Raw genomic sequence first — 27,002 nt, forward strand, 5'->3', positions numbered from 1 at the left:
AAAACAAAAACCTTACACCACGCAAGGGCAGCCTCAAGAAAATACCACTTCCCTTTCTTGCCCTCCAATTTCATGTTGAATATTCTAACAAATAAATAAGAAGCTATAAAAGCAGATGGTGCATATAAATATCAAATTCATTTAAATTTCAACGTCGGTAAGGAAGAAGTTGGTGAAGAACAAAAATCAGAAATTTACAGTTAGAAAGAAAAATAGTTCTTTTCTTCCCTTTCATTGTTAGGGTATAATATTCAGTTCCTCCGTTTTCTTTTCAGAAAAGGCATCGCACTGAGCGTGGGAGCTATGGTTTTACTCCCAGTGGTTTCTGGCAGACACAGACTGGCTTCGGAATGATCACCGATGTCTGTTGCATTTAGACAATCCGTACTCGGCTCAGCATCATGTGCGTTTGTCTTTCCTCCATCTTGCATATCATTCAAAGTTCTTTTGATGCTACAAACTAATGGCAGCAAACCCTCACCCCTATCAGTTTCTTCCATACTTCCAGAGACGTTGGAAGCATCAGCCATTTCCTCGAAAGCAGGCATAGATGGGCTATGGGCAGCATCTTGGTCGGTGCATGTCTCACTTTCATCCATGCAAAACCCACCTCCCATTTTAAGGTAATCTTTAGAGACACTAGCTCCACCTGGATATTTAGGCTCACTTCCATTATCATCAGTCAAACAATGCTGTCCATTTTCAAGATAATCTTTAGAGAAGTCCTCAGGTAGTGCGTCTTCCACTTTATGCTGTTCCTTGCCATTGAGGCAACTACTGGCATCTGTACTTTTCCCTATAACTCCAAATAAGTCTAGTTCTGCCGCTGATTCATTAGACTGTTTATCACCTCGATCTACAGCGCTGTCTACATCAACTTTGAAGCCATCCAGAGTGTAATTTGCAGGTTTCCTCGAGCGCGTTGACTGGAATAATAAGACAAAATGGGTGAAAAGGTGAAAACCTTGGTACAAAAATTAAGATGAATACTAAGTTGGCATCAAATAAGATGATCTCAGATATCAATTCCATTTTAATGCAAAACTACCACTTTGACTCTACCACGGGCACATTTAGCACGACTCAGGATTGGTAAATGATGAAATTCTTGGAATGGAATTCTATCTTTTCTTATTTGGAACACACCATTAAAGAAGAAAAGGACGAGTCCTTAATGATATTTTTATATTTGAATCACTTGAAATTTTTAGTATAAATGGCATCTACTTCTAAGTTTCTACAAAAATAAAATTGGACTAGAATTCCTTAAATTTAGGTATCCATTTCCAAGGTAAATCAAATGTTTCCCAGGGGACAATACAATAACATCCACTTTACAGAAAGAGCAGATTCTATAAAAGCCACTGATTAAAATATGATGATAAAGCTATTTACACTTATAATTTTCATCAAGTAACCCAAAGCCAAGACAGGCAACTGAGTATGCAAAAGCATCAGGTAAACCTAGTCAATATATTTCAGGATCAGACATTCCTGCTTAGCTAGACTATTAGAGGAATAGAAAGCGTCTAGAGGAGCAACAGGAATTCTCACATAAGAACTAAACCTGAGTTAATTAGATAGCAGTCAACTTTGAACAGACTAACTATAAACAGCCCAAAATCCTTAGTAGCAAACTAAAAGAATTGACAGTCATTCAATTGAACTAAAGCATGTTGCATCTTAGTAAGAGAACTAAATGCAAGTCGAGCTTTCCACTTATGTGCTTATGTTACTTTATCATATTTCAAATGCATCCTTTGTGCTAAAGCAACATGAGCAAAGAGTTGAACTTACCCTTCGTAATTCTTGTGGCCCTTCTGACTTCTCAATACGAACTTCCAGCTCATCATCATCACCACTGACATAATCATAGCTGGAATCAGATAGTTCAATTCCACTGCCTTTTCCCCTTCCTCTCCCTCTTCCGCGGCCTCTCCCTCTTCCTTTACCTCTTCCATCCCCACATTGTCCTTTATGGGTCTTTCGCCTACCCTCTGCCTGCAAGTGCTGTCCCGGATTCTCCCTTTCAGTCAAAACAGGTTGTCCAGCAGTCCTTTTCCTAGACCGCTTTGTAGTAGATTTTTCCAAGGAGTCTGTCTTATCACTGAAAAGACCTTCCCTTTCTCTCTTTAAAGCCGCATCTGGTTCGGAGTCGACAGATTCACCAGGCCCAATTGTTCTTTTCTTTCTACTTTTAGAAGAATCTTTCACATCATCATCCATCATCTCTGAGGATTGATATCCTGTGATCCCTTTAAGGGCTTTCTTGATTCTCCTACTGCGAATTTTTGCAAATCTTTCGTTGGAAGTGTAAAATGCTTCCAGCCGCAGTTGAGTCTTTAACAACCCACAAACAAAATTCTATCAGCATCGAAGTTACCAAGTTTAAATAAAACTAGGAAATTTAGAAACAGGTAAGAAATGCTTGCTCGAAACATAAGCACAGATTGTCCTTTATAGTGAGAATCAATTTCTGTGCATACTTGAATTCATCTACTCAGAGCATGTGTATGTGTGCTAGTATATGGCTCTTACTGTATTACATACATGTGCACATAAACAAGAGAGATGGAGAGAGACAGAAAGAGTCCAACCTCATGTTTATTGTACTCTTTCAGAACAGGTAATAGCAACTCATCTGACTTTTGGACGCCCCATGCAAACTTTTCCCAGCATATTCTATATGTAGAAAAGTAGACAGTATCATCAATAGTGTTACCATAAATCTTCTACAAACCAGAACTCCCATGAAGGAAACATGAATGTCAGAGCCTCATGGGAATGTTTACATATTGAGCTGAGAGTTGAGCCACTGGGAAAAAGAGTTGAAATCATTGCTCTGACAGCTACTAACAAATTTCATAATACATCTGAAAAAGCCAATTCAAGATAAACAATATCTTGACAGGAACCCAAGCCTGTGACCTAACATATAAGACATGAAGATCATAACTTGCCTGCGAAGAACATGAAGATCTGGTTTCCCCCATGTGAAAGGCTCAGTTGATTTGTCCACTTGTGGAGACATATACGCAGAAATGACTGCTTCACTTGGAAAAGAAGAAGGAACATGCCAGTTCTTGCTTACATTTCTCTGCAATAAATTAATCTCATGATATTGAGAAAGATAGGATGCCCAGATTGATTTCTTTACAAGTATGTGACATAAAAGAAAAGCCTACAACAGAAACAGAGTTCTCACATGTTTATCCATGAAAATCTGCCTTATTTCTTGAGTGTGATCTGCAGAATCTTCTTCCTTGTGAGATTCTGAGACTTTCTTCCCAAATGAATCAACTACATTGTTATTTGCAGAATCTGACTCGCCTTTTCTTCTCATACTTCTACCATCGCGCACATCCAGCTTCCCCAAAATAGTCGGATCTGGTGAGTAGATCCATTCCCGGAATTTCTCAAGGCCATCCTCTTCCGGGAATGCATTCACGACCTCAATAGCATTAACAATACCAATCCCACTACATAAGTGAAAAAAACAATTCATTGAAGGCCATAAACACAATAAAGAAACATCAAATCCAGTACACATCCAAATAATTCTTAATCTCCCACCAAAAACAGCCAAGGATAACAGCAATTGAGCAGGTCACCAAAATGTTTGATAATAGAAGAAATGCATACAGTAAAAACCTAAAGGTTTAAGAATAAAACAAAGCATATCATACTCTCCTAGTAACTTAGAAAAGCAAAAAAGTTCTCCTTACTTACCTAATGCCCTCAGTATAATCACTCCCAAGAAGTAACGCCATTCGAATTAATTTTTCTCTGGTTAAGCCTAGCTCTCTTTCAATATCCTGAGAACCAAAATTAAAAAGCATTAAAGGACAACATGCAACACCTCCAGAGTGATTAAGTGTAATGGCTTATTGAGTGACTAGAAAGAAAGATGATAAAAATTGCAAATTCATTCCACGTAGATGTAAGAAAAAGAAAGAAAGAAACAAATAAGAATCTAACACTATAAATTTTATTATATAGGGGAAAACTACAAGCACGAAAGGAACTTTCTGGAGGTGAAATTGCACATGATGCTCAAAGGAATTCCAGGCATGTTCAGGTGGGGAATTTCAATCATCTGTCCATACACACCTTCATGAAGTATGTCTCAACATATTTGCGGTCATCAAAAATGTTCTTGTAGACATTTCGGGCCCCAAATAAGAACACATCAGAGTCATCAGTCACAACACCATCAACAAGATTTGCAAGTTCCATGTAAGCACATTGAGCCTCTGCTTCCATTGGTGCTATGATATATGGTAAGCCAAACATCTGCAACAGTTCCTGCAAACAACAGAACACAAAAGATATCAATTTAGTTCACTTGAAGGAAAAATTTCTGATGATAGTATCACTTGAAATGATATATGATTGACGATAAATGATCCATCTAAATCAGGAAACAATTATTCTTAATCTAATGATTTACATACAAATAGAAAACTGTAACCAAATAAGATGGTCTCAGATATCAAACTACACTAGTAACTAGCAAGGTATCATTTCTCCTGCAAGTCATATGTAATCCACCATACTATTTCCTTCAACTTCCGCAAATAAAAACCGTGAAAGAAAACTAACCAGCCTGACACAATTCTTTTATCATTTAAAATGATACAGAGTTCACTTCGATATAATGAATCCTAATGGTGATTTAATCATGAATATTATCGCATGCTACGCTACTTGATAGACTGGTTATGGTCATAGATTAGTAAATACTATCACAAGCAATCCTGGTTATGGAATCTTAACCATCTGAAAATAAAAGAGAAACTTTTAAACGTGGGAAATATACTTCTTCATTTGTCAAACACCCTGCTAAGACAAATTCAATCAATCGTAAAAATGCATTATTTAAATCATGTGATTTAACATACAAGTATACTGAATATGGAGCACATACTTGACATTCAGCAAACATCTCACTGCTAACTGATTCTGCATTGCGTTCAAGCTTCTTCTGTTCAGATCCTAGATTCATTCTTTCTTGACCAAGAATCAGTATTTCCTCCTGCAAAGTGACCTCTGAGAAATCCTCCCTTAGATTCTCATTGCTCACAACTTTTTCCATGTCCTGCTTCTTTTCATTAAATAGATTACCAGAATTTTTTTCTCCAGCCAACTTCGACTCAACATCAGTGCCAATTGCCAAATTTATGGATGGCTCCATAATAGATGTTGAAGGGTTGGTTATCTTAACTGATTGACAATATGTTTCGGGTCTTTTTTCCTCATTGACCAATACAGATGGTTCTGCTTCTACTTTATTTCTATCATCATCAATTGAGCTAGCAAAAGACACATTACTCCATGCTGCTTTAGAAATATTGGAAATTCCTGATCGCATCTTAGTTGAGGTAGATAGCCCCATATCCTCAACATTAGTTTCTGAAAATTGCTTTAAAATCACATGGGTTTCCAAGGGAGCAGCTGATTCTGCAGATGACATTCCTCTGCAGACACTCCCCTCCATATTTAAAGCTCGACTTGGTTGTCCATCATTTGAGCCCATATCTCTTTCATATAATTTATTTGTCAGGATGTCCATGTTATCAGGATCATGTGCCTCAGAAAACGCTAACTGGCTCTGTGAAGAAAAGACCTGAGAGATATCATATTGACCCACCTTGTCAATCTTTCCAGTTGCCGAAATTTCAGAGAAAGGTTGATCTTGTTGGGTCACATCCTTCTCAGGCAGAATTAGCCCACCAGTATTGTCTTCTTGATCAAGGAACCCAACATCCTTGTAAACATTTTTGTCAGAGATTTTTAATTTTTCATGCTCAGATAGTGTGTTATTGAATATCTCACCCCCAAGATCCTCAAGACTTCTCCTTATTGCTTCTTGCAAATCAGCCTCTTCCTCCATATAACCTCTGGAAGCCGGCATTTTTGATTCAGATGGGAATGAAGAATTTTCATGATCACCACCTCCATCTTCCCATTCTACTTCACTATCATCACTAATGTTTTTTTCCTTAAGTGGGGGATTAGTTTCTAACGCCAAATTATTAGAAGAGCTATTACCTCTTGTTTCAATAGTTCCTTCTTCCCAATCACCATCTGAAGCAGAATCTGAAGTCTGAATTCTTGATGTAATATTGTCAACAGAAGGGATGTTAACAGGTTGCCCAGCAACTAAAGAGGTAAATACATCATCATCACTGTCAAGACACTTACTTCTGCCATCAGCTTCAAAAGATATCTGTATAGAACCCTCATCATTTAACATAGACTGCTGATTTCTCTCGTTCAGTTTAACAGAGTCACTATGTTTGTCATGTGAACTTTCTACATGCAGTTTTTTACTGGGAAAGCTTTTTGGAGAACCAATCTTATCTCTGGTCAGCTCAGACTGAGAAGGTGCAGTCTCAATCGCATGTGTTCTCTCTTGTTCAATTTCTTTCATTAAATCCAAGTTCCTTTGCAAATCACGCGTCATGCGCATCCCCATAGCTCTCACTCTACTAACTCGAATACGACCATTTTCATCCAGATATGTCTCAACATCTTCATCAAATACCCTTCTAGGTTCATCCTGGACTGATCCTGAAACAGCATTTGACTTACTAGTAGACGTAACACAATTCATAGAATCGAAAGTAGGATTCATTGTAGGTGCCTGTTGTTGCTTATTTCCATTTCTCTGCACTCCAGTAGACGTCAACAATCTAACATGTAGAACGAAGTTTTAGTCAATTTAAAAGACTAATAGTGAAATTATACAGGAATAAGAAGCACCATATACAAATGAAGTTAAAAAGAAGCAACAGCCGTCAAGGATGCATGATAACATAATAGTAAGTAGGTTTCTCCTTTTCTATGATTCTTTTTTCTTATTTTAGTGTGTGTAGAAGTGTTTATTTTTGGAAGTTACACAAGTACTTACTGTTTGTCCCCTGTAAAAGATGAAGAGAAGATAAATTCTCTATTGGCTTCGGACGCTATTCGTGAAGACTGAACACCACCGACACCATTCCCAGCTGCAGCTTTTTGCACATGATCTATTTCCCGGCGGAAAGCAACAGTTTTCAGGTAAGCCTCTATTTGTAGCTCAGAAAATTTTTCAGGTGCCTATGTGCACAGGAAAAGCACCAATAAGATATACCCACAGGATATAAGAGAACTAAATTAATGCAATGTACAACACTATAAACAGAGACAGCCCGTGTTTTATAAAATGAAAATATAACTACTGAACTTCAATAGCGTCAGCTAAAAGCAAACTCACCCATGCTTGATACTGCACAACATTATACAAAATATTCAAAATACATTCATATAAAACATGTTTAAAAAAACAATAATTCAATAACTAACCTTCTTGACTTTTTGATATTTTTGTCTATTTTCAGCAATCAATCTCTCTCTCATCTACGAAATGGAAGATCAACAACTAATATCACAACATTTCAAGTAATATAGGGAGCGATCTGAAAACTCTCAAGGCAACATAGAATGTGGATGTGACATTTTACCTGAACAAGAAGATCGAGTTGCATTGATGGTGGCAGAGCTGCTAAGACAGTGGGATCAACTTTCCCACAGATTTCTGGCTGTGAAATAGATTGAGGGCAACAACCATGAAACAGTGAAACATGGATATAAAATCCAACATATGCACAAAATGGAGAAAACATAGGCCTAAGAACTTCACAACCCCAAAACAGAAGTCTACTTCTCAAGCAAGACTGTGGAGTGTGAAATCCTTCACACACACAAATGGTACAGTCTTTTCATGGATGAAATTATCAAAAACAAACTAAGCAAGCACATGTATATAAGGTCTTTTTGGATACAAGGTGCGGGCATCAAAGCTACGACCCCAACCTACAATTTTCTCGTGTACCAACCAGACTAAGATTGTCTAATTCATGTACAATTTCTGAACAAGTTGAATGTCATGAGAAATATCTTATCACTTTTTCTTCAATATCAACTTACTTTCAGACTTGCAGAATATATATTAAAAAGCTCAGCGAACTAATAAATCAATTAGCTAGCCAAACTAACAACTTCTTGAAACATAAAAGCTACAACTACAAAGACTCACATTAGAAAGATAATTTCGTGTAACCAGATGGCGAGATTACCAGTATCATTTCTTCAACTTCATCATTGCCTTCCTCCTCAGAAGGAATTGCAGCAGCAGATGTCGAGGCAGTATTAATTGAAATCACATCCTCCTCGGCCGCAATAGATGCTGCCAACCTAAAATAACTCATTAAAATAATGAACTGCATGTTTAAATGGATATAAAACTGTTATAACTACAACCACACAAACACTTACATTTCATCTAGCTTTTCCTGGTTGTAACTCTCTGCTACCACATCATCCCTCTCTAAATCAGTCCTTTCCATGTCTATTAGATCTATCAAGACCTCCTTAACATTTCCATTACTCGTGTGATCCTCATTCTGTTTTCCAATATCCTTTAGCGGTGAAGAAAAGAAATTGAATTATTAGGAACACTTCACCAATAGAAGCCTCTGACCCACATTCGTTCGTGTAGAATTTATTTTACCCAGACAGCTTAATGCGAGAATTTAAAGGAAAAAAGAAAGGCTTTTCAGGAATCTAACATAATATTATATATACAACAATCAGCATCAGAAACTAGGATGAGAAGAGTTCATAAAAAGCAAATCCCAATACCATGCAACAAATAAAAACCTAGAGGAAGTACATATACGCATTTTACAACAATCAGAACAAACTCCTATAGTAAATCATTAACACATAAAAACTGATTTTATTTGGGTTAAAATAACAATGCTACAAAGTAGAGAAATAAGGAATTTACAGATTCTTCTTATTTGGCATATAGCCTACATTAACGAACAAATAGAGAGCAGAAACCCACTAATAAATTAATTTAGGCACCAAAGGAACAGGGAATCTCTCAAAAAGATTCATACTGCCGCAAAGCTTGTAAACCACCACTAACCTCATGCAAATTTCCGCTGGGATTTGAGCTAAATTCAGGCCAAAATCCAGGAGTTAAAGGCGCACGCAACAAAACAAAAGCAAGGTATCGACGTATTTATGATACTAGATTAAAAAAAAAAAAAAATTGAATACCATGACTACATTAACTGTAAGTAGCTTCTGTAAGCATCGCTTAACATGATATTCAGCAACCATGCATATATATCTCATGCTAAGATCAATTGATCAGACATAAGTATTCAAGAACCAACCTTATTGGCTCCTTGATCATGTTTTTTTTTATCCACCGTCAACCTCTCTCGCATCTGTAAGCAATAACGTCATCAAATTACACCGGGACAAAAAAATAGGTGTCAAATATCAAAAGCAAGGAAACCAAATATCATAAGAAGAACCTATAACCTTAAGTACAGTATCTCTTACATACAAGAACATCTTGCATGGATGGAGGCAAAGAAACCAAGATAGCTGGATCAACACTTCCATCCATTTCTGGCTGAAAAAAAAAAAAAAGAAATAACAATTGTGGTTTTTAGAAAAACAATTGGCATTTTGAGACTCCCGATATACAGGCCTAAACTCTTTCAACCCTAAAGGTATCTTTGTAGCAACTCAAAGAATAGTCAGCCATCATGTTATGGTTTACATCATCTATATTAAGATATATTTTGAATTTGTAAAAGCAAAAGAAAGTAGATAATAAAAGCTTCCAAACTACCCATCATTGTTTTCCATAGTACCCCAAGAACAATCCCCAAACATGATAAAGTTAATATTGTAAATCAAGTTAATCAATAAAGCAGACCAATCTAACAACATTATAACCATAAAAAGCTTAACTCCTTATGCCTAAAACATTAACAGTATCATTTACCACTATAATCTCATCATCCCCATCATCATCTACCTCCGGATCCTGAACAGCAGATGCTGATGCAGTGTTACTAAAGCGCCTTTCGTCCTCAGCTGCAATAGATGCTGCCAACCTGAAAAAATTCATATTAAAACAATTAACAAGGTTATGTAACCAGAGTCAAAATTGTGCTTATAACTAGAATCACGTAATATATCTTACATTTCATCCAAGATTTCCTGATCATAATTCTCCACATCCTCATCATTATTCTCTATTTTGCTTTCTTCCAACAAAATCTTCTTACCCTTAGCATCATCAATCTTCTGTTTTCTTCTCTGGTTCTCAAGATCCTTTGCCAATTCTTTTAGCCTCATTGACTTGAGCTATATGCTCAAAACAAACAAACAGAAACTAATAACACAAACTACTGATGCATTCATTATATCAAAATTTAAGAAATAAATAAATTATAAAACAATGAATTAGTCGGGACTGATGCATTTTGTTGAGTAAATATAAGTTTTTTCTCTCCTTGTAAAATAAATAAATAACAGCACCTAACAGAAGCAAATTCTAATTATGGTATTTAGAAAGTGATTCAGTTCAAGTTAATTCCAATTATTCAATTCTTATGTTTGGAGAGCCCATAGTTGATCGAGTTCAATTCTTTCAATTTAAAGAAACAAAATCATGCAAAAAAAAGTACATGATTTACAATAATTCAATTCAATTGAACTCATGCATACAGTTTTTTCAAAACAAGGCGCAGAATAAATTGAGTATATTCAATAACTTAACCAAATAAAGACAAAATAATAATCAACTAATAAAAATCTCGAAGGCAATAACTCTATAAACAACAAAGTCAAACTGACATGATTAAGTAGTAATTTCTCAGCGGTTTTTCGAATCTTAGCCTGAGCGCTCTCACGCTGCCTCCGTCGCGCAATAACGGTGCGGCGCTTCAAAGCAGGAGTGGCTCCATCGAAGACGAAAACAGGCTTAGTTCTCAAATACAAAAGCTTGCAAATTCTTCGAAAGAACCCTAGCAAATGTGCGTTCCGTACCATTTCTCCTTTCTCGTTTCTCATTGCTTTCATAAATTGTACAATCCATATACTCGCATCTATCAACCAAAACAACGTAATTAAAATAAATTAAAACAAAGGTTTATGCCTGAATCTTTAAATTTATTATTAAAATACAAACCTATAGCAAGTTTTTTGCCGGAGAGGGTTTCGACGGATACGCGGCGTCCGACGGGAGCTAGTAGGTCCCACAGACCCTGGACTCCCATGTCTCTTTTTTCTTTTAGATCCTTTTGGACTTCTGATACAGTTTCTTATTTTTCTTTTCCTTTAAACTTCTGATACAATTTCAGTTATGAAGGACTGATCATTGCCGCCAAATACTGAAAGCCTTGTTTTGGCAGGATGTCGTACCAATTAAACGATGTCGTGCGAGTTTCTTTTTTCTTTTTCTTTTTTTTCCATGTGGTTTGATATGAGGTAACTGTTGAAATTGAGTCCGGCTCATGCCGCTTATCTAAAGCTGTTTAGATTGAGTTTTTCCTAAATAGTTGATTCTGAAATTATTTAGGGAACGAGTGGTTTATCCGCGGTTTATTATTATTTTAATTATAATAATAATACGTAATATTTTTAGAATTTAATAAAAAAATTATTAATTTAATAACATAAAGATGTTATCTTAGAGATATTTATAGATAGATTTTTTTTAATTATATATAGAGTTAATAGTATAAACATAATTGATATTACAATTAAGATTATGAATCTTTATATAATTAGAAAACCAACTTATTCTAATAAAAAATTATCATTAATTAGAAATTATTCTAAAAATTTAGAATTGTAATAAATTATACTTCAACTAAATTAATATACACTTCAACTAAAAATATTATATAAAATTGAAATATTAATTAGTTCTTATTAAATTAATTTAAAACTTATTTATATATCTAAAGAATATAATGTATTATTAAGTTTAACTTAACTTGATAGTTTAATTAATTATAAAAGATATTATTAGTAATTGTTTTCATATAATTTATGTAAAGTATTTATTTAGTTCAAGTATTTTAGTAAAAATTTTATCTTTTCAAAACTCTTTTAGTAATTCATAAATCAACTTTTAGCTATTTAAATATAAAATCAATATTTATCTACTAATTAATTTTTATTTTAAAAGTTCTTGATAAGCTACAATTTTGGATTACTTATTGTTGCATTTTCAGGAAGGATGTCAAAAATGCTTGTTGAAAAGCAGTATAAATTAGAGGCATAAGGATTTCTCTATGTACAAGGATATAATTTTAGATAAGGTTGACCGTTGATTAGTGGGAAAGTTTGACTGTATGAAATGTAAAAGGAAACTACTACTGTAATGAGATAAAATTTAAGGATGTTATAATTAACCTTTTTCCTCTATATATATAAATATATACAAGGAAGAAACTACAAGAGTACAGAACAGCACTCTGTGCCCTAGGCTATTTCTTCTCTCATCTCTTCCTAACTATCCGGCGACGACAATTCAATAGGCTTAATCTTCTTCCTTCTTGTCTCTTTTCCAATTGTTTTCAATCTTTTTGCTGTTCTCTTATTGTCTTTAAAATATCTTAAAGACGGTTTGATCTTGTTTTCTTGTGCTTTTTTTTTTTGTAATCTCGTAATACGAGTTTTATTGTATTATAATTTTTAGAGAATAGAAAAGGAGTTTTAGGTTTCATTAGATTTATTAGATTTAGTTGACAGGGAAAAACAAGGTAATCCTGAAATCCCTAATAATGGGCGGCAGACCAGCATCGACGATCGAATTCCCCGACAGACGGTACCGTCCTGACCGCAATAATGGCCGTTACACACCTGAATCCGACATCTCTCCCAACTACAACCGCCATGGAGATCGCCGCAGTCCCTCCTACCACAGTTATGATGAGCGACACCGAGAGACCAATCCTAGACGCTACCATTCAAGATCACCTGATAATTATCCTACTTCTAGAAGAAGCAGAAGAAGCCTAAGCCCTAGGCCACTAAAAGACCTAGATTCTCTTCCCAAAAAGTTCGGTGGCAGGGGCCGCGCATACCTTGATAGGAATGGAAAGGATTCAGAATCGGAATCTGATGAGGAATTGAAAGGATTGAGTTTTGAGGAACGGAGGAGGCTGAAGAGGCAGAGGATGAGGAAAAATATTGCAAGATATTGTATTTGGAATCTCACGCCTAGTCCGCCCAGGAATGATAATGATGAAAATGAGGATTTTGAAGATAAAGCTGATGAAATTTCAGAGAAGTACGGCGAGGACGATGAGAAGAAGAGCTATTCGAATGAGAAGGAGAAAGTGAAAAAAGAAGGAAAGGGTAAACCGGAGTCTGATTCTCAGAATTCTGAGATGAGCGATTCGGAGACTGATTCTGAGTCGGAAGACGAGTCTGAATCGGATGATTCTAGGTCATGGAAGAAGAGAAGGAGTTCAAGTTCTAAGCGTAGAACTAGGAGATTGTCTAGCGAAAGTGAGAGTGAGCCAAACGACGATGAGAATGAGAGTGGTGATTTAAGTGAATCAGATTCTGAAGGGGATCGAAAACGCAGTAAGAAATCACGGAAAAAGAGCAGCAGTAGACAAAAGAAGAGTAGCAAGAGAAGTGGGAGGAGGAGGAGGAAAAGTAGGTACAGTGACTCGGATGATAGTGAGAGTGAAGAATCTGATCACAAGTCTAAGAAGCGGAGACGCAATTCAGGTTCAAAATCTAAAAGCAGCAAGAAAAAGAGGTCTGAAACAGAGAGTGAAAAATCATATTCTGATGAGGATTCAGGTTCTGAACTTGATGCAAAGGGAATATCAAACGCAGATGAGGTACAAACTGCTGAAATTGATGCTGAGGCACTCATTTACAAAGAGATGATTGAGGCACAGAAGAAGCCCGCTTTGGATAATGAACCTGTAGTTGGGCCAATGCCATTGCCTAGAGCTGAGGGTCATATCAGTTATGGTGGAGCACTAAGACCTGGTGAAGGTGATGCTATTGCACAGTATGTGCAGCAAGGAAAACGTATTCCACGTAGAGGTGAAGTGGGTCTTTCTGCTGAAGAGATTCAGAAGTTTGAGAGTCTTGGGTATGTGATGAGTGGAAGCAGGCACCAGAGAATGAATGCAATTCGTATTAGGAAAGAAAATCAAGTTTACAGCGCTGAAGATAAGCGAGCTTTGGCCATGTTCAACTATGAAGAGAAGGCAAAACGTGAACACAAGGTTATGGCTGATTTGCAGAGGCTGGTGCAGCGCCATATTGGACAGGATGTCGGTCCTACACATGATCCTTTTGCAGGGAAAGCAACTGATGGTTCTGATGCCTAATAGGTGACGTGCGCTTATTATTACTGTTGTAACTTTGTAGTGTCATCACTTCTCGAGCTTTGTATTTTAACTGATATTTAGTGAATCTTTATTAAGTGCATGCTTGCTATTTACTTGCTTGGGCTCAATCCTCTGTAGCTATAGATGTAGCACATTTCAAGTTCTCTCGAAAGTTTCTGATACATTTGTAGGAACTGAGGTTTAAGAAGTGAAAGTGATTGCTTAATTTTCTTGTGCCTTATTTGAATTGAGATTATGTGGACTTACAATGTTGCAGAATGACCATATTGAAAATTTACTCGGAATGCTGCCAAGATATCAGCATATTTGGTTTCATATTCAGGAGTAGAATAAGTCAATTTATAATCTTTAACACCAGTCTTGAACTCAACACTTGCTTTAGTCTCTGTTTGTGGTGACATAAGTCCCTCCCTACAACTCATGAATTTGCATCAGAGTTCTTTGAGAAATTCCACTTGCCTTAGACTTATGAGTTATTGTATAGAATAGCCAAACAAAAAGTGATTCAATTTCTACCATTATTATGATATTACATATTCCAATATGAAGAAATAAAAAGGAAATATTGAAATTTGAATTTTCTGGGAATTTACTTGATGCTTAAATTGTGATCTGTGAAATTCGGGAATTGCCATGACAGCTATGCGAAATTTGTTTGTTTGCATTAGATACCTCGTACCATTTCTTAAATGGGCGTCAAATGTCTCTAGAGATGCCTAGGATATCAAGGCATCTTAATTGAAATGGATGTGGTGCTTTAATTCACTTGAAGTTGTTTAAAAGAGAAGATTCTCTCCTCTATCAAGTTGGTGACTTGTTTCAGTGTACAATTTAAATGTCCATCTCTTACTTGGACTTCTATGCTTGTTTTACTATAGATTTGATCCCACTTTCAAAAGTGATCTATTTGGTTTATGATAGGGAATTTCTAGCTGAAAGTTGTTTCTTTGTATTTTATTTTTTATAATCCATTACAAATACAAAACCAGCAGATAGAACTCTACAGCATTGTGAATTTTTCTTATTTCTACATTACCAGGCATATGCGAACATGTTTGCTGAGTGGTGTTGAAGATACATTTTGAAGAAAATTCAATAATTTAAACAGGAGGCGAGAGTGAAAACTCAGGAGTGAGATACGAAGGTGCTGTTGGCTTTACTCTCTCCTCTCTTTAAGGGCTGCACAAAACTTTCATGGAGTTTTTTGGAGCCTCCGTTGGCACCTTAGATTGATCTAGTCGGAAGAAAGCTCCCCTATCTATCTGAATAGTTGACTTCAAGAAGCTTCTTTCCATAAAACATTGAACCTGAATTCTCTTCCGTTCTCTTCTCTTTGCTGTGTCTGCTATGTGGGAATGGAATAAAATTTTGTACTATTAACTTATAAATACGAGGTAGTTAAATTGAACACAAGTTTTATTTTGGCTAGCTTCAGTAGATCCTGTACAAGAATGTGAAGAACATGCGCATGTTTTATGGTGAATGGAACACTGTTTGTATAGTTGTATGGTGATGATATCTGCTTGATATAAACATATGCTTAGAATTGTTTATACGAAATCTAAGTAGAAAAGCAAATGGCAGTAAATTAAACATATGTTGCATACCGTCGAGTAAATCATGCTCAAATCCGTTCTTCCTTGGCATCATTACTGCCAAGAGAAGCAAGTGTTTCTGTTCTTAAAATAATGAAAGCTTCCCTCAAGATTTGAGTGTAGCCTACATTGCAAATGATTAAAAGAATGAAAGCTTCCATTTTGAGTGAAGCCTATTTTGAAATCTTCCAGTTTGATATTTTATATTCATTACCTTGTATACAAATTTAGGTAGTAATATGATGACTGACGTATAATATTGGAACAAAAAATGTCATGCCTACCAATCACAAGTCTAGTTGATTCAGAACAGGCAAGCCTGGAACCCACCACAAATCTAATGGACGTTCAAAAGCGGGTAACTCGTGGCACGAGCGAGACACGTATCGTATCGCGCGTGGGTGACTCCATTTTTGGCTCTCTGCAAGCGAGACTCCAATTCATTCTGCTCCCATTTCACGCTTTATATAATTCTAATACAAAAAATTCTCTTTCAGTTACAAAGAAACTTCAACAACGATTGATTGACCGCACAATTAGGTTAGCTTTTGATTTTATTGAATTCATAATGAGTTCTTGTCACGCGATTGATCGACTAGATTCTAATTTGTTTTAATTGATTGATTGTTTCCAAAGTAACAGAAGACGTTCAAAGCATTATATAATTGATAAACCAAAGGATGTCTTCGCCGAGCAAGAGAAGAGACATGGATGTAATGAAATTGTAAGTAGCTCCTTTCTTTCTTTTATAATATTAATCACTGTCTTCAACTTCTCCTCGACTATATGATTGATGTATTACTTTACCACTATTTGATTTGATGTCTTTTTGTCTTTCTCTTTGAATTAAAAAAAAAAAATTAGTGCCATTTTGTAGATGGCGAGACTGTCATTATGCTTTGTTTTGTAGGATGATGAGTGACTATACTGTGGAGCCAATCAATGATGGGATTAATGAATTCAATGTCAAATTCCATGGCCCTAAAAGAAGTAATCCTTTTTCTTTCTTTCTTTACTGCTGCCTTTCCTATTGCATATCGGCATTGCCCTTTTGCCCCAATTGTGCCTACGAGTATTACAGAGAGTTCTTTTTCTTTTTTATTCTTGTTGTCTCAAGATTTTCTTCTTTTAATTCTTTATATATAGTTTCCTTATGTCATCTCAACGGTGGCAGGTCTTTATGAAGGCGGTGTTTGGAAAATCCATGTCGAACTACCAGATGCTTACCCATACAAATCTCCCTCCGTTGGCTTTCTTAATAAAATTTACCACCCTAATGTGGATGAGATGTAACTTTCTTGTATATTTCGCACCTATTCATCTCACTTAGATTTCTAGGTTGTGCTGCAGAGTGGAAGTCTTGTTAATTAGTTCTCACTTCTTGATGCTCTTTGAAGTTTACCATACTTGGAATGGCTTTCTTGTATTACTGCTTCCTTACTGAAATTGAATCTTTTCTAATAGCAGAATGTCGATAATGGCTAAGGTCATTTCCATAGGGATTGCGCAAGAATGTTGATAATGGCTAAGAATTTCTTCTGTAAATTTGTAGGTCTGGTTCTGTATGCTTGGATGTCATCAACCAATCATGGAATCCAATGTTTGGTAATTTAATCAGACCTCATGTATCTGCAACGTGCAACTTTATATTGATTCAGATACACTAAGGCACAAAATCTATCATTTAGCTTGTAGTCCATAACTTAACTCCCAGAATACTATTATGTTCATGCTTTCTGCTTTAGTCAAAATAATATATGTGCAAGCATAAGCTACCAATGGCCCAGGGTTCATTGGGTTTTACACAAGCTGGCATTCTGACGTAAAACTCCTTTATCTTTTTTCTTTTCCTTCTGAAAGAATGGAATGTGGCTGTGAGGGGACCCCATAGAATGTAATGATGCTTGGGGCATGTGATAGATCACTTGACTGTTTTGTGGCATGGAAATGATCTTTTTAAGGAGCTAACTTGGGATTGTTGACAGCAAAGGAACTAAATATAACAGAATGGATTTATCATCTACACATCTTTTCCAGATTGTTCATACATTTTGCTTGTTCTTTTTTATTTCTATTCAAGGAAAAGAAAAAAAAAAAAAAGCTTCAAACCATTGAACAGCAATATGATATATTCAATAATTATGACTCATTCTCCTTGTCCTAAATTTATTTAACTGAGTTAGTTCTGGGGCCAGGGTCTTTAACTCCCTAACCTTGCCCAATAATTACCATGGTTATAGAGATAATTTTCAATTTAATGTTCTTTATGTTTTTTATTCTGGATTATGCCTTGGCACACTTGATGTCGAGTCTTAAGTTATCTTACCTCAGCTTTTTCTGACTGCAGATCTTTTCAACATATTTGAGGATTTCCTTCCACAGTTGCTGCTTTATCCAAATCCTTCAGACCCGCTAAATAGTGATGCAGGATCATTGATGATAAAAGATAAGAAGCTGTATGAAGAAAAAGTGAAAGGTGGGATCCCTTTTCATATACTTAATACTTTTAATTGTTTAATGAGATATTCAAACTTTTTAAGTATCCTCAGGAGAGCTTGGACTCTTTAGTTAACCACCTTAGTGATCAACTGATATTCAGTTCATTATGCTGAAAACTTAAATATATTGTCTTCTCAAACCTTACAAATAGTACCGTTTGGGTTGGAATATTGGGTGTTCTATAAATGTAATTAACTGTACTCAATATGTGATTTCTTTGACAATTTTGCTGGTGCTTGATCGTTGATGACAGAGTACTGTGAACGTTATGCAAAAAAGGAAAATATTTCCAAGACTATTTCAGAAGAGCGCAATGACATCAGCCATGAAGATATTAGTGATGGAGGAAGCACACCAAGTGACGACAATGTTGCTGGTGAAGCAGATTCCTGAAGCTCTTTCCATCAAATTTAGTGTAGGCAGTCTTTTCATACTTTAAACATCCATTTAAATATTCTTTCTTTTTTAGTTGCTAGTCGGTCATCCATTTGAATGTTTGTAAATTGATGAAGAATTAGTTAGGATCAAGTACATGATACCTTGCATGTGTAAACAAAATGGTATTTAGCATGGGAAATTGGATATAGTGAAAATTTGAAAAAAAAAAAAATAGAACAAGGAGATCAAATAAATACAGTGGAATATTTTGTATTTGGTTTCCTATACTTTATGAAGTGGGCTGCAATTGTACTTGGAATCACTTGTGACTCAGCTTGATGTTTTGTAGCAAATAAGTTAGATGTATGAAGCAAACAATAAGGCAGGAATGTCTTAAATTTTAGCAGGTTGATGAATCTGTGTCGCATACTTTTTGCATTTGAAGTAAAAGTTTATGGAATCTTTTAAGACCATCTGATCAGGATGGGCGGCCTGGAAATGTGAGGTTTTACTATAAAATACCGTGCTTCTAATGTTGTATTATGGTTCACCTCTATTGCATTTTACGAATTGTAGCTGTCTGGTCATTTTTAAGTTTCCAATGTTTGTAGCTGGATAGTAGAATTCATAAGATTTTTATGCTTTATTAACTATGCAGATCAGTAAGTAGCAATTGATATCAAACCTCATGAGGCCAAATGGCCAAGGCTGATAGCATGACATTCATAGACCATGAGGCACCTGAGGTTCTTCTTATATTCTCATATGAAAATGATATGACAATCAATAGCTTTGAGGCAGCCGGCACCTTGTTTTCAATCTTTAGCTGGGGCCAAATGGTTCATTTCCTTGGTCCTGCAGTAACAATCGTTCCAAAAGAAGACAAATTCCATTGTGAATTCAGCCGATCTGCTCTGTAACAAATTCCAACAGCCACTTGAGCATAGGGATTTCCTCTAACTTCTATCTGGAAAGTATCACTTGTTACATGTATACTTCCCACAAAGCTATATTGCAGACCTGTTTGCTTCAAACCTTAGAGCGATTAATCATCCAAAATGAAGCAAACCCCAATTTGTGTAATCTTCATTTCACTCGCTCTACTTTTCCACTCAACAAATTCTGCTGTGGAGGAGGGAGTCAAGGCCTCCCTCATCAAATTTCTTGCAAAACTGAATGGGACCAATGCCCAACCCGATCCAAGTTTTGGTTGGAATAATGCCACAGATCCGTGTCAGGGTGGCTGGAAGGGGGTGATCTGTGATACTCAAACCAATAGTTCTGTAAGAAGGATATATCTCAATCAGAGTAGCCTTTCAGGGGTTTTTGATGCTGCCTCTCTTTGCAATGTGCCACCTCTTGCTTCATCTCTCGTGCACATTAAGCTCGATCAGAACAATATTGGCGGACAGCTTCCAGCTGAGATTGTAAACTGCAAAAATCTCAATCGCCTGCTTATACGCCATAATCAGTTTTCTGGCAACCTTCCTGACTCGCTAGCCATGCTTAACAACCTGAAAAGACTTGATATTTCATATAATAGCTTCTCTGGTAGCATGCCAAATATGTCGCGGATTTCAGGTCTTTCGACGTTTCTTGCTCAGTATAATAAGCTGACAGGTGAGATACCAAATTTTGATCTTACCAATTTTGAGATGTTCAATGTTTCTTTCAATGATTTCACTGGTGCTATTCCTGTCAAGACGGGACGTTTCGATCAAAGTAGCTTCATGGGCAATCCTGGATTATGTGGGCCTCTGTTGAACAGAGTTTGTTCATTATCGTCAGATGACAATATAGCAAGTCATAAAGATGGCGTATCAAAAGATGATATCCTTATGTATTCAGGGTATGGATTAGTAGGCTTTGTTTTTCTGGGTCTCATAATTTACAAGGTGGGTAAAAGAAATAAGAAAAATGAGAAGGGTGATTCAATTAACCAAGTTTCATCAGTTGATGACGGTATGGAAAAGCCAGGTGAAGTTTCAGCTGATTATAAAATTGCGGCAAGCAGATCAGCTGAAAATAGTGCAACGGTTTCTACCTCGCTTATAGTTCTAACAAGTCCTGTAGTGAATGGATTTAGTTTTGAGGACTTGCTGAGAGCTCCTGCTGAGTTGATTGAAAGAGGAAAACATGGTAGCCTTTACAGGGTTATATGCGAGAATGGATTAATCTTAGCAGTAAAAAGAATTAAGGGTTGGGCAATTTCAAGCAATGAATTTAAGCAGAGAATGCAGAAAATATACCAGGTTACCCATCCAAATGTATTGTCACCTCTTGCTTTCTACTGTTCTAAACAAGAGAAGCTGTTGGTTTATGAGTACCAGCAGTACGGAAGTCTACATAAGTTTCTCCATGGTAAGTAACTATAAGAAAAGGATTATCTTTTTATTTTGTATTGAATGATAATTCAAATCATTATTTCTTTTAGGTTAAACGCATGATTAATAGAAATAGCTTCCTATTAATAAGTTTTTGGCTTATTAATAATATCTAGAATCGTATAAAGACCAGCGGGTGTAAGAAGAGATTACGAATTTGCACCATAGCCAAAGCCCATTTAAGTTATAACTAATTAGCTTCTCGATAAGTTACAAGTGACGAAGGGGATTTTCTAATACCCTAATATGTGTATTTTTTTTAGGAACTCAAACAGGTCAAGCATTTGAATGGATCAGCAGACTCAATGTTGCAGCTAGAATTGCTGAAGCATTAGCCTTCATGCATCAAGAGCTTCGTGGTGATGGGATTGCACATGGCAATCTAAAATCCTCTAACGTCTTGTTTAATAAGAACATGGAGCCTTGCATAAGTGAGTATGGACTAATGGTTGTTGATAATAATCAAGACTCTTCTTCTTCTTCTTCATTCAGCAGTCCCAATGCTTTCAAGGAAGACGTTTACGGTTTTGGCGTGATTCTGCTTGAATTACTCACTGGAAAACTAGTGCAAACCAATGGAATTGACTTGACTACATGGGTTCATTCTGTCGTTCGAGAAGAATGGACTGTAGAGGTCTTCGACAAGATTCTTATATCAGAAGGTGCATCGGAAGAGAGGATGGTGAATCTGCTCCAGGTTGCTATAAAATGTGTTCACAGAAGTCCAGAGAATAGGCCTGCAATGAACCAAGTTGCTGTCATGATCAATACCATTAAGGAGGAGGAAGACAAATCTGTAACTTTTGAAGGATGAATTATGAATGTTTTCCAACATAAATTACAGCTGCTAGCTTGAATGATGAATACGAAACACTGCAAAAATACATGGTATAGGAAAGTTTGTTCCATTCCCATTTTTTTTCTTCTTTTACATGTAGTGCAGAACAAAATTAACATTTCTTTTTCCAATTAATAAATGAGTTATTTTCCCTTCTTTTATCCCGTGCCTTAAAACATGAATTTATTCATACATGAATCTGAATTGTAGCTAATTAATAAGAAAAATTATTGATAATTATTTCTGATGAAAAATCTTCTGAAGAGATTCTAGGTCATTATAGTAGATTTCCAGAATGTTATGGTTGTTATTGATGATGGTTTGAAGTGCAGTAATGGATCCACCAGAATTAATGCTTAACAAGGTTACATGAATTTGGAGATGCATCAATTTCCACTTGAAATGGTGTTGTTCAGATAGGAGAGAACAGCATCATGAACTGGAGCACTTATTTTTGTGGTCTGTAGGAACTTAATGGAAGGAATTTCTTTTTAATTGTCAAGCACATAATTATGAAATGTAAGAATATGATGAATATTCCTACCCTGCAAAGGTTAAACATGCAGGGACCTCTCTAGATAACTGAAGATTCCTAATAGGGAAAATGTCCCTTAAAAAGTCATTTCTTTTTCTTCTTCTTTTTTTTTTTCTTTTAATGTTCACATGAATCATACATATAAGAAGAAATTATTTTAATTTTTAGTTTTTATTAGCTTAGCAGTAAATAAGTAGCTTGAGCACTAAGATAATAATATTTATGATTTTCTTAGTCTATCATTAACGAGCTTCTTACTCAACCTTAATTAACATAAGTACCGTGTAAGAAAACATGACCATTTAGTGCCTCGTATGTACAAACTCTACCTTTCTTTGCCACTTATTTGACAATCAACATTTATGAAATAGAAGAGAACAAAGAAGAGGAAATTTCTGAAAAAAGAACAATGAAGAAGAAAAGGAAGGGGAAAAAGAAAAACTGCAAAAACTATTAGTGCCAAGTAGCCAACTGAAGTTGGAAGCTGGAAGAAAATGTCAATGACAGGTTTTTGGCAGATATAAATTGAGGTTTGAAAAAACTGATAGAGATTTAGAAAAAATAAACCAAATGTCAACAACAAGCATACATAATAATCCACTTTAATTAGCCGCCCAAAAGTTTTCAGATCCAGAGGTTACTGTCAGCATGACTTGTTTCACATTCAAGCTTTTGCTTCTTTGAGAAATTAACCTCAGGTAAATATTTGAGCACTTGGGCATTTCTTAATCAAGACACAGCAATTAACTTGTCCTTATCCTGACTATTTCTGTCACCAAAAGAAAAAAAATAAAAAAAAAACCCAACACTTAATAATGAATTTTGTGCCCAAATGGGGGCAAATTGGTCTCTAAAGTTTTGGATAAAAGTCAAATTATCCACTTATTTTCAGTTGCAATTGATTCAATTTATTACAGATTTAAGGAAATAAAAAATATATATATATTTAAAAGAAGAGCTTTGGCAAATGCCCAGAATCCATTATATAATCTACTTTTAAGTGCAGCTAAAGGTTATTTATTTTCTAGTGTGATATAATCATACTTTAAAAGAAGAAAAAAACTGATATGATTGTTTAATTACAAACTGGTAATTAGTTGGCAAAACCAAAACATGATAAAAAGAGGCAATTATGTTAGAAGATGGTTATGATTAAGGAAAGCCACACCTGTAATTGTGAAGTGCAGATTGGAGAATGATTCTTGCCCACCAGTTTTTGTCCTTCAAATTTATCATTGTCTAAACATCCCAACAAATTGGGTTAACAGAAAAATATTTATAATTAACATTTCATTGTTTAAAAAATGCATATCCAATACCAACTTAAGCAAATATATTCTTTCTTACATCTTATATCTTATTATAGTCATATTGAAATTAATTATATACTTATTCCTATATGATCTTAACTAAATATTCATCCACTTAATTCATTTAAAAGTGCATTTGGGCAGTGCTTTTCTTAGAGAATTAAACCCAAATTACTATAGTAAGTCTTATTTTTTTCCTTTAATTTTATTTTTAAAGCCGTATTAAAATGATATTATATATTTCATTATTTTATATCAGACAGTTTTTTTAGAATTATATAAATGATGTACTAGTTTATACCTTAAAGAAATATGAGAATATGTTACTATCCGCTTATAATAATAATAAAATCTACAGTGGCTTATCATAAATAAATTAAAATTATAACTTATAATTCCCAAGAAAACAATTGCCTTACCTTGAAAAAGAAAAACTAAAAGGGAAATGGAAAGGAAGGAAAAGAAAAATCAATGGACCACATTGCTAGTTAACAAAAGGAAAACAAGATCATCATTATAATAGCATTTGATACTAATCACAAGTTTGAATTCATGATTTTCATAATTTCATAAATTGATATGTTGTCTGTTAAACACTTTAATCCCCATGAACTAATCTGAACCCTAATCCATATATGACACAAATCCCTCAAAACCAAACCAAAAACCACAGGTGGAAACTTCTTTTTATTTTTAGAAAAAATAAAATTATTTAATGAACAGAGCCCAGCTCCACCATGAAAGCCCACAAAGGACAACATTTTTTGTCGCTAACGGTTGACCAACCTGACTCTTACTCGCTTTTATGGCGCGTGCGGGAACGCTCCCAGTTCCTCTTTTTGGCATCCTTACCTCTCTCTCTCTTTGGAAACTACTACTGTCACTGCCACCCTTCTTGTCTTCTCCAGCAAAAAAAAAAAAAAAGGAAAACTGAGTTTTAGAGAGAGAGAGAGGAAGATAGTGCCTTTTCAGAGAGAGAAAAAGATTGTGATATTAAATACTAAAAACCCAATTCATTTCTATACTTTCTTCTTCCTTTGGTCCTATTTAAGTGATTACTCAAAAAGAAAAGGCCTTGTTAAACCAAAAAAGAGAAAAAGAAAAAGAAAAGGAAAAGGAAAGGCCTTGCTTTTATATCAATAGGGTTTTCTTTATTTTTGTGCTTTTTTTTTAGTTTCTTTTGTTTTATTGAAGAACAGCATTCTGGAAGTGTTTGTTTAAAATATTCATATATGGTGAAGTTGAACCCTCTTGAAGAAGAATCAGGTTAGGTAAGTTTTCAAAGTTTCAAGCTTTTGTTGTTTTTATGCATGTCAGCTATTATTGCTCAGTGACTTTGGGTTCCGTTTGATGTATATATATTGCAAAGAATTAGAAAAAGAAAAGATTGAAAAGGAAATGGTACTTGTAGAAGTAGTAAAACGCAACCAGTTACTGCTATTATTAATATTCGAATTCAAGTAGATGAGAAAGGAGTTCTTAGTATGGAGCACAAAAGTGTTGCTTTTGTTGCAACGTTGATCTGAAAAATGAGTTGGGTTGTGTTTGATTTTTGAGCTAAAAAGAGAATATTCTACTTCTTCTGGTTGGCATATGATCTGTGTGATATATCAGAGAGCAAAGAGAATAGGTGGTTAATGGAGCATAAACATTTGAAGATGTCATGGATTCAATATCAAATCAAGCAAAAAGATGGTTACTTGGCATATCCACCACCTCTTTCTCCTTCTCCTAATCTATTATCTCCTCCATATACTACTACTTTCCACAAAGAATCGACACCATCATCTTCGTCATCACCATCATCTTCTGGTACAAGAATTAGCCCTGCTGTTCTTTTTATTATAGTGATTCTTGCTGTACTATTTTTCATATCCGGTTTACTTCACTTGCTTGTTAGATTCCTTATAAAACACCCATCTTCCTCAGCTTCCTCTCAATCTAATAATAGATATCCTGAAATCTCTGGCCCTGATGCTCTTCAAAGACAACTACAGCAGCTTTTTCATCTCCATGATTCTGGTTTGGATCAAGCTTTTATAGATGCTCTTCCTGTTTTTCAATATAGAGAGATTGTAGGTCTAAAAGAGCCTTTTGATTGTGCTGTCTGTTTATGTGAGTTTACTGAGAAAGATAAGCTGAGATTGCTCCCTGTCTGTAGTCATGCTTTTCATATTAATTGCATAGATACTTGGCTGTTGTCAAACTCTACATGCCCTCTTTGTAGGGGGACCCTTTTTACTCCTGGGTTTTCCATTGAAAATCCAATGTTCGATTTTGATGATTTAAGAGAAAATGATGGTTATCCTGGTAGTGGAGAAAATGGGTTTCCTGCTAGTCAAAAAATTATGGAAATTGAAGAACCTGCTGTTATTGAAAAGGGGGTTTTGCCTGTTAGACTTGGTAAATTCAGGAGGCTAACTGATGGAACGGGGGAGGCAGGAGGAGAGACTAGTAGCAGTAATTTAGATGCAAGAAGATGTTTCTCAATGGGTTCATATCAATATGTGCTCGGTGATTCAGACCTCCGAGTGGCCTTATGCACCGACCGTCATGCCCGCTCTGTTAAGCCAGAAAAGGGGAATGATCAGAATGGAAGTGTTTTAGTTGATGGAGACTTGGAGGGAAAGAAGATTAGCAGAGTGACCAAACGTGAGAGCTTCTCTGTGTCTAAGATTTGGCTTTGGTCTAAAAAGGGAAAATTTTCGAGCTCCACCGATGCTCAGATGGGTATGCCTTCTTCACTTAGCTTAGATTTGCCATGGATGGATAGAACACAAGAAAAATGAAGGTATCTTTATCTTTAATCCATTGATCAAAGCTTCATTCATTTTTCTTTCTGAAATTTTTTTGGGGATGCTAATTCTGATATTGTGATGATTAGCTGTGGTATATTGTTGATGTAATGCTTGTGCCTCGAACTTTCATTGATTAAAATCAAGTTTCAGGCACCTTTTTCTTGTTACAAAGATTGACCAAATAGGGTACGTCTAGGATGGTTCTTTTATAATTGAATGAAATATCATGATGTCCTATGCTCAGCAAAAGAACACATGTCCTTGATTATTTATTGAGCTTTTGAAAAGTCTTGACTAGATTGTGAGATCTTTTATGCATATTAGAACTTAGCTGTTAAAATTGTGTCTTGATGGGAGAAGTTTAATCCAAGGAACTGCTCCACTGAAGTTTGGTATCATATATATTTCTGCTTGAACATGACTCT

The 27,002-nt window shown here is 35.5% G+C and overlaps 5 protein-coding genes across 16 annotated transcripts; 4 read left to right on the forward strand and 1 right to left on the reverse strand.

Moving 5' to 3' along the window:
• Positions 1-119: 119 nt before the first annotated feature.
• LOC8280552 (DNA repair protein UVH3) lies at positions 120-11,544 on the reverse strand. Of its 10 annotated transcripts, none has more exons than XM_015718186.3 (19): positions 11,042-11,544; positions 10,708-10,958; positions 10,052-10,215; positions 9,884-9,962; positions 9,404-9,472; positions 9,228-9,281; positions 8,317-8,459; positions 8,118-8,235; positions 7,503-7,580; positions 7,345-7,398; positions 6,914-7,098; positions 4,928-6,695; positions 4,111-4,305; positions 3,730-3,815; positions 3,206-3,479; positions 2,961-3,097; positions 2,598-2,682; positions 1,798-2,340; positions 120-926 (listed from the first exon to the last, which is right to left on the reverse strand). In XM_015718186.3, exons 1-19 carry the CDS (start codon positions 11,127-11,129, stop codon positions 252-254), a joined length of 5,046 nt encoding a protein of 1,681 aa, XP_015573672.2. In that variant the 5' UTR covers positions 11,130-11,544; the 3' UTR covers positions 120-251. The 10 variants fall into 10 exon arrangements, with proteins under 10 accessions (XP_015573672.2, XP_015573671.2, XP_048229682.1 ...); XM_015718185.3 differs by having other exon boundaries at positions 9,851-9,962; positions 11,042-11,543; XM_048373725.1 differs by lacking the exon at positions 9,404-9,472 and having other exon boundaries at positions 11,042-11,543.
• Positions 11,545-12,305: 761 nt separating this feature from the next.
• On the forward strand, positions 12,306-15,741 carry LOC8280551 (NF-kappa-B-activating protein). The gene is made up of 2 exons (XM_002517323.4): positions 12,306-14,222; positions 15,280-15,741. Exon 1 carries the CDS (start codon positions 12,645-12,647, stop codon positions 14,217-14,219), a length of 1,575 nt encoding a protein of 524 aa, XP_002517369.2. The 5' UTR covers positions 12,306-12,644; the 3' UTR covers positions 14,220-14,222; positions 15,280-15,741.
• Positions 15,742-16,234: 493 nt separating this feature from the next.
• Positions 16,235-18,985, forward strand: LOC8280550 (ubiquitin-conjugating enzyme E2-23 kDa). 3 transcript variants are annotated; one of them, XM_015718139.3, is made up of 7 exons: positions 16,235-16,375; positions 16,472-16,559; positions 16,746-16,825; positions 17,010-17,124; positions 17,388-17,440; positions 18,183-18,311; positions 18,588-18,985. In XM_015718139.3, exons 2-7 carry the CDS (start codon positions 16,516-16,518, stop codon positions 18,725-18,727), a joined length of 561 nt encoding a protein of 186 aa, XP_015573625.1. In that variant the 5' UTR covers positions 16,235-16,375; positions 16,472-16,515; the 3' UTR covers positions 18,728-18,985. The 3 variants fall into 3 exon arrangements, with proteins under 3 accessions (XP_015573625.1, XP_002517368.1, XP_015573626.1); XM_002517322.4 differs by having other exon boundaries at positions 16,241-16,375; positions 16,478-16,559; XM_015718140.3 differs by lacking the exon at positions 16,235-16,375 and having other exon boundaries at positions 16,478-16,559; positions 16,700-16,825.
• A 193-nt stretch (positions 18,986-19,178) lies between these two features.
• LOC8280549 (probable inactive receptor kinase At2g26730) lies at positions 19,179-22,081 on the forward strand. The gene is made up of 2 exons (XM_015718132.3): positions 19,179-21,073; positions 21,360-22,081. The coding sequence occupies exons 1-2, from the start codon at positions 19,771-19,773 to the stop codon at positions 21,908-21,910; spliced, it is 1,854 nt and encodes a 617-aa protein (XP_015573618.2). The 5' UTR covers positions 19,179-19,770; the 3' UTR covers positions 21,911-22,081.
• Positions 22,082-24,105: 2,024 nt separating this feature from the next.
• Positions 24,106-26,874, forward strand: LOC8280548 (RING-H2 finger protein ATL46-like). Its single transcript, XM_002517320.4, is given in 2 exon segments — positions 24,106-26,550; positions 26,552-26,874. Coding segments are annotated over 2 exon segments (1,239 nt in total). The 5' UTR covers positions 24,106-25,416; the 3' UTR covers positions 26,657-26,874.
• Positions 26,875-27,002: the final 128 nt, after the last annotated feature.

This window comes from Ricinus communis, chromosome 5, assembly GCF_019578655.1.
Source record: "Ricinus communis isolate WT05 ecotype wild-type chromosome 5, ASM1957865v1, whole genome shotgun sequence".
In the NCBI taxonomy this organism is placed as follows: domain Eukaryota; kingdom Viridiplantae; phylum Streptophyta; class Magnoliopsida; order Malpighiales; family Euphorbiaceae; genus Ricinus; species Ricinus communis.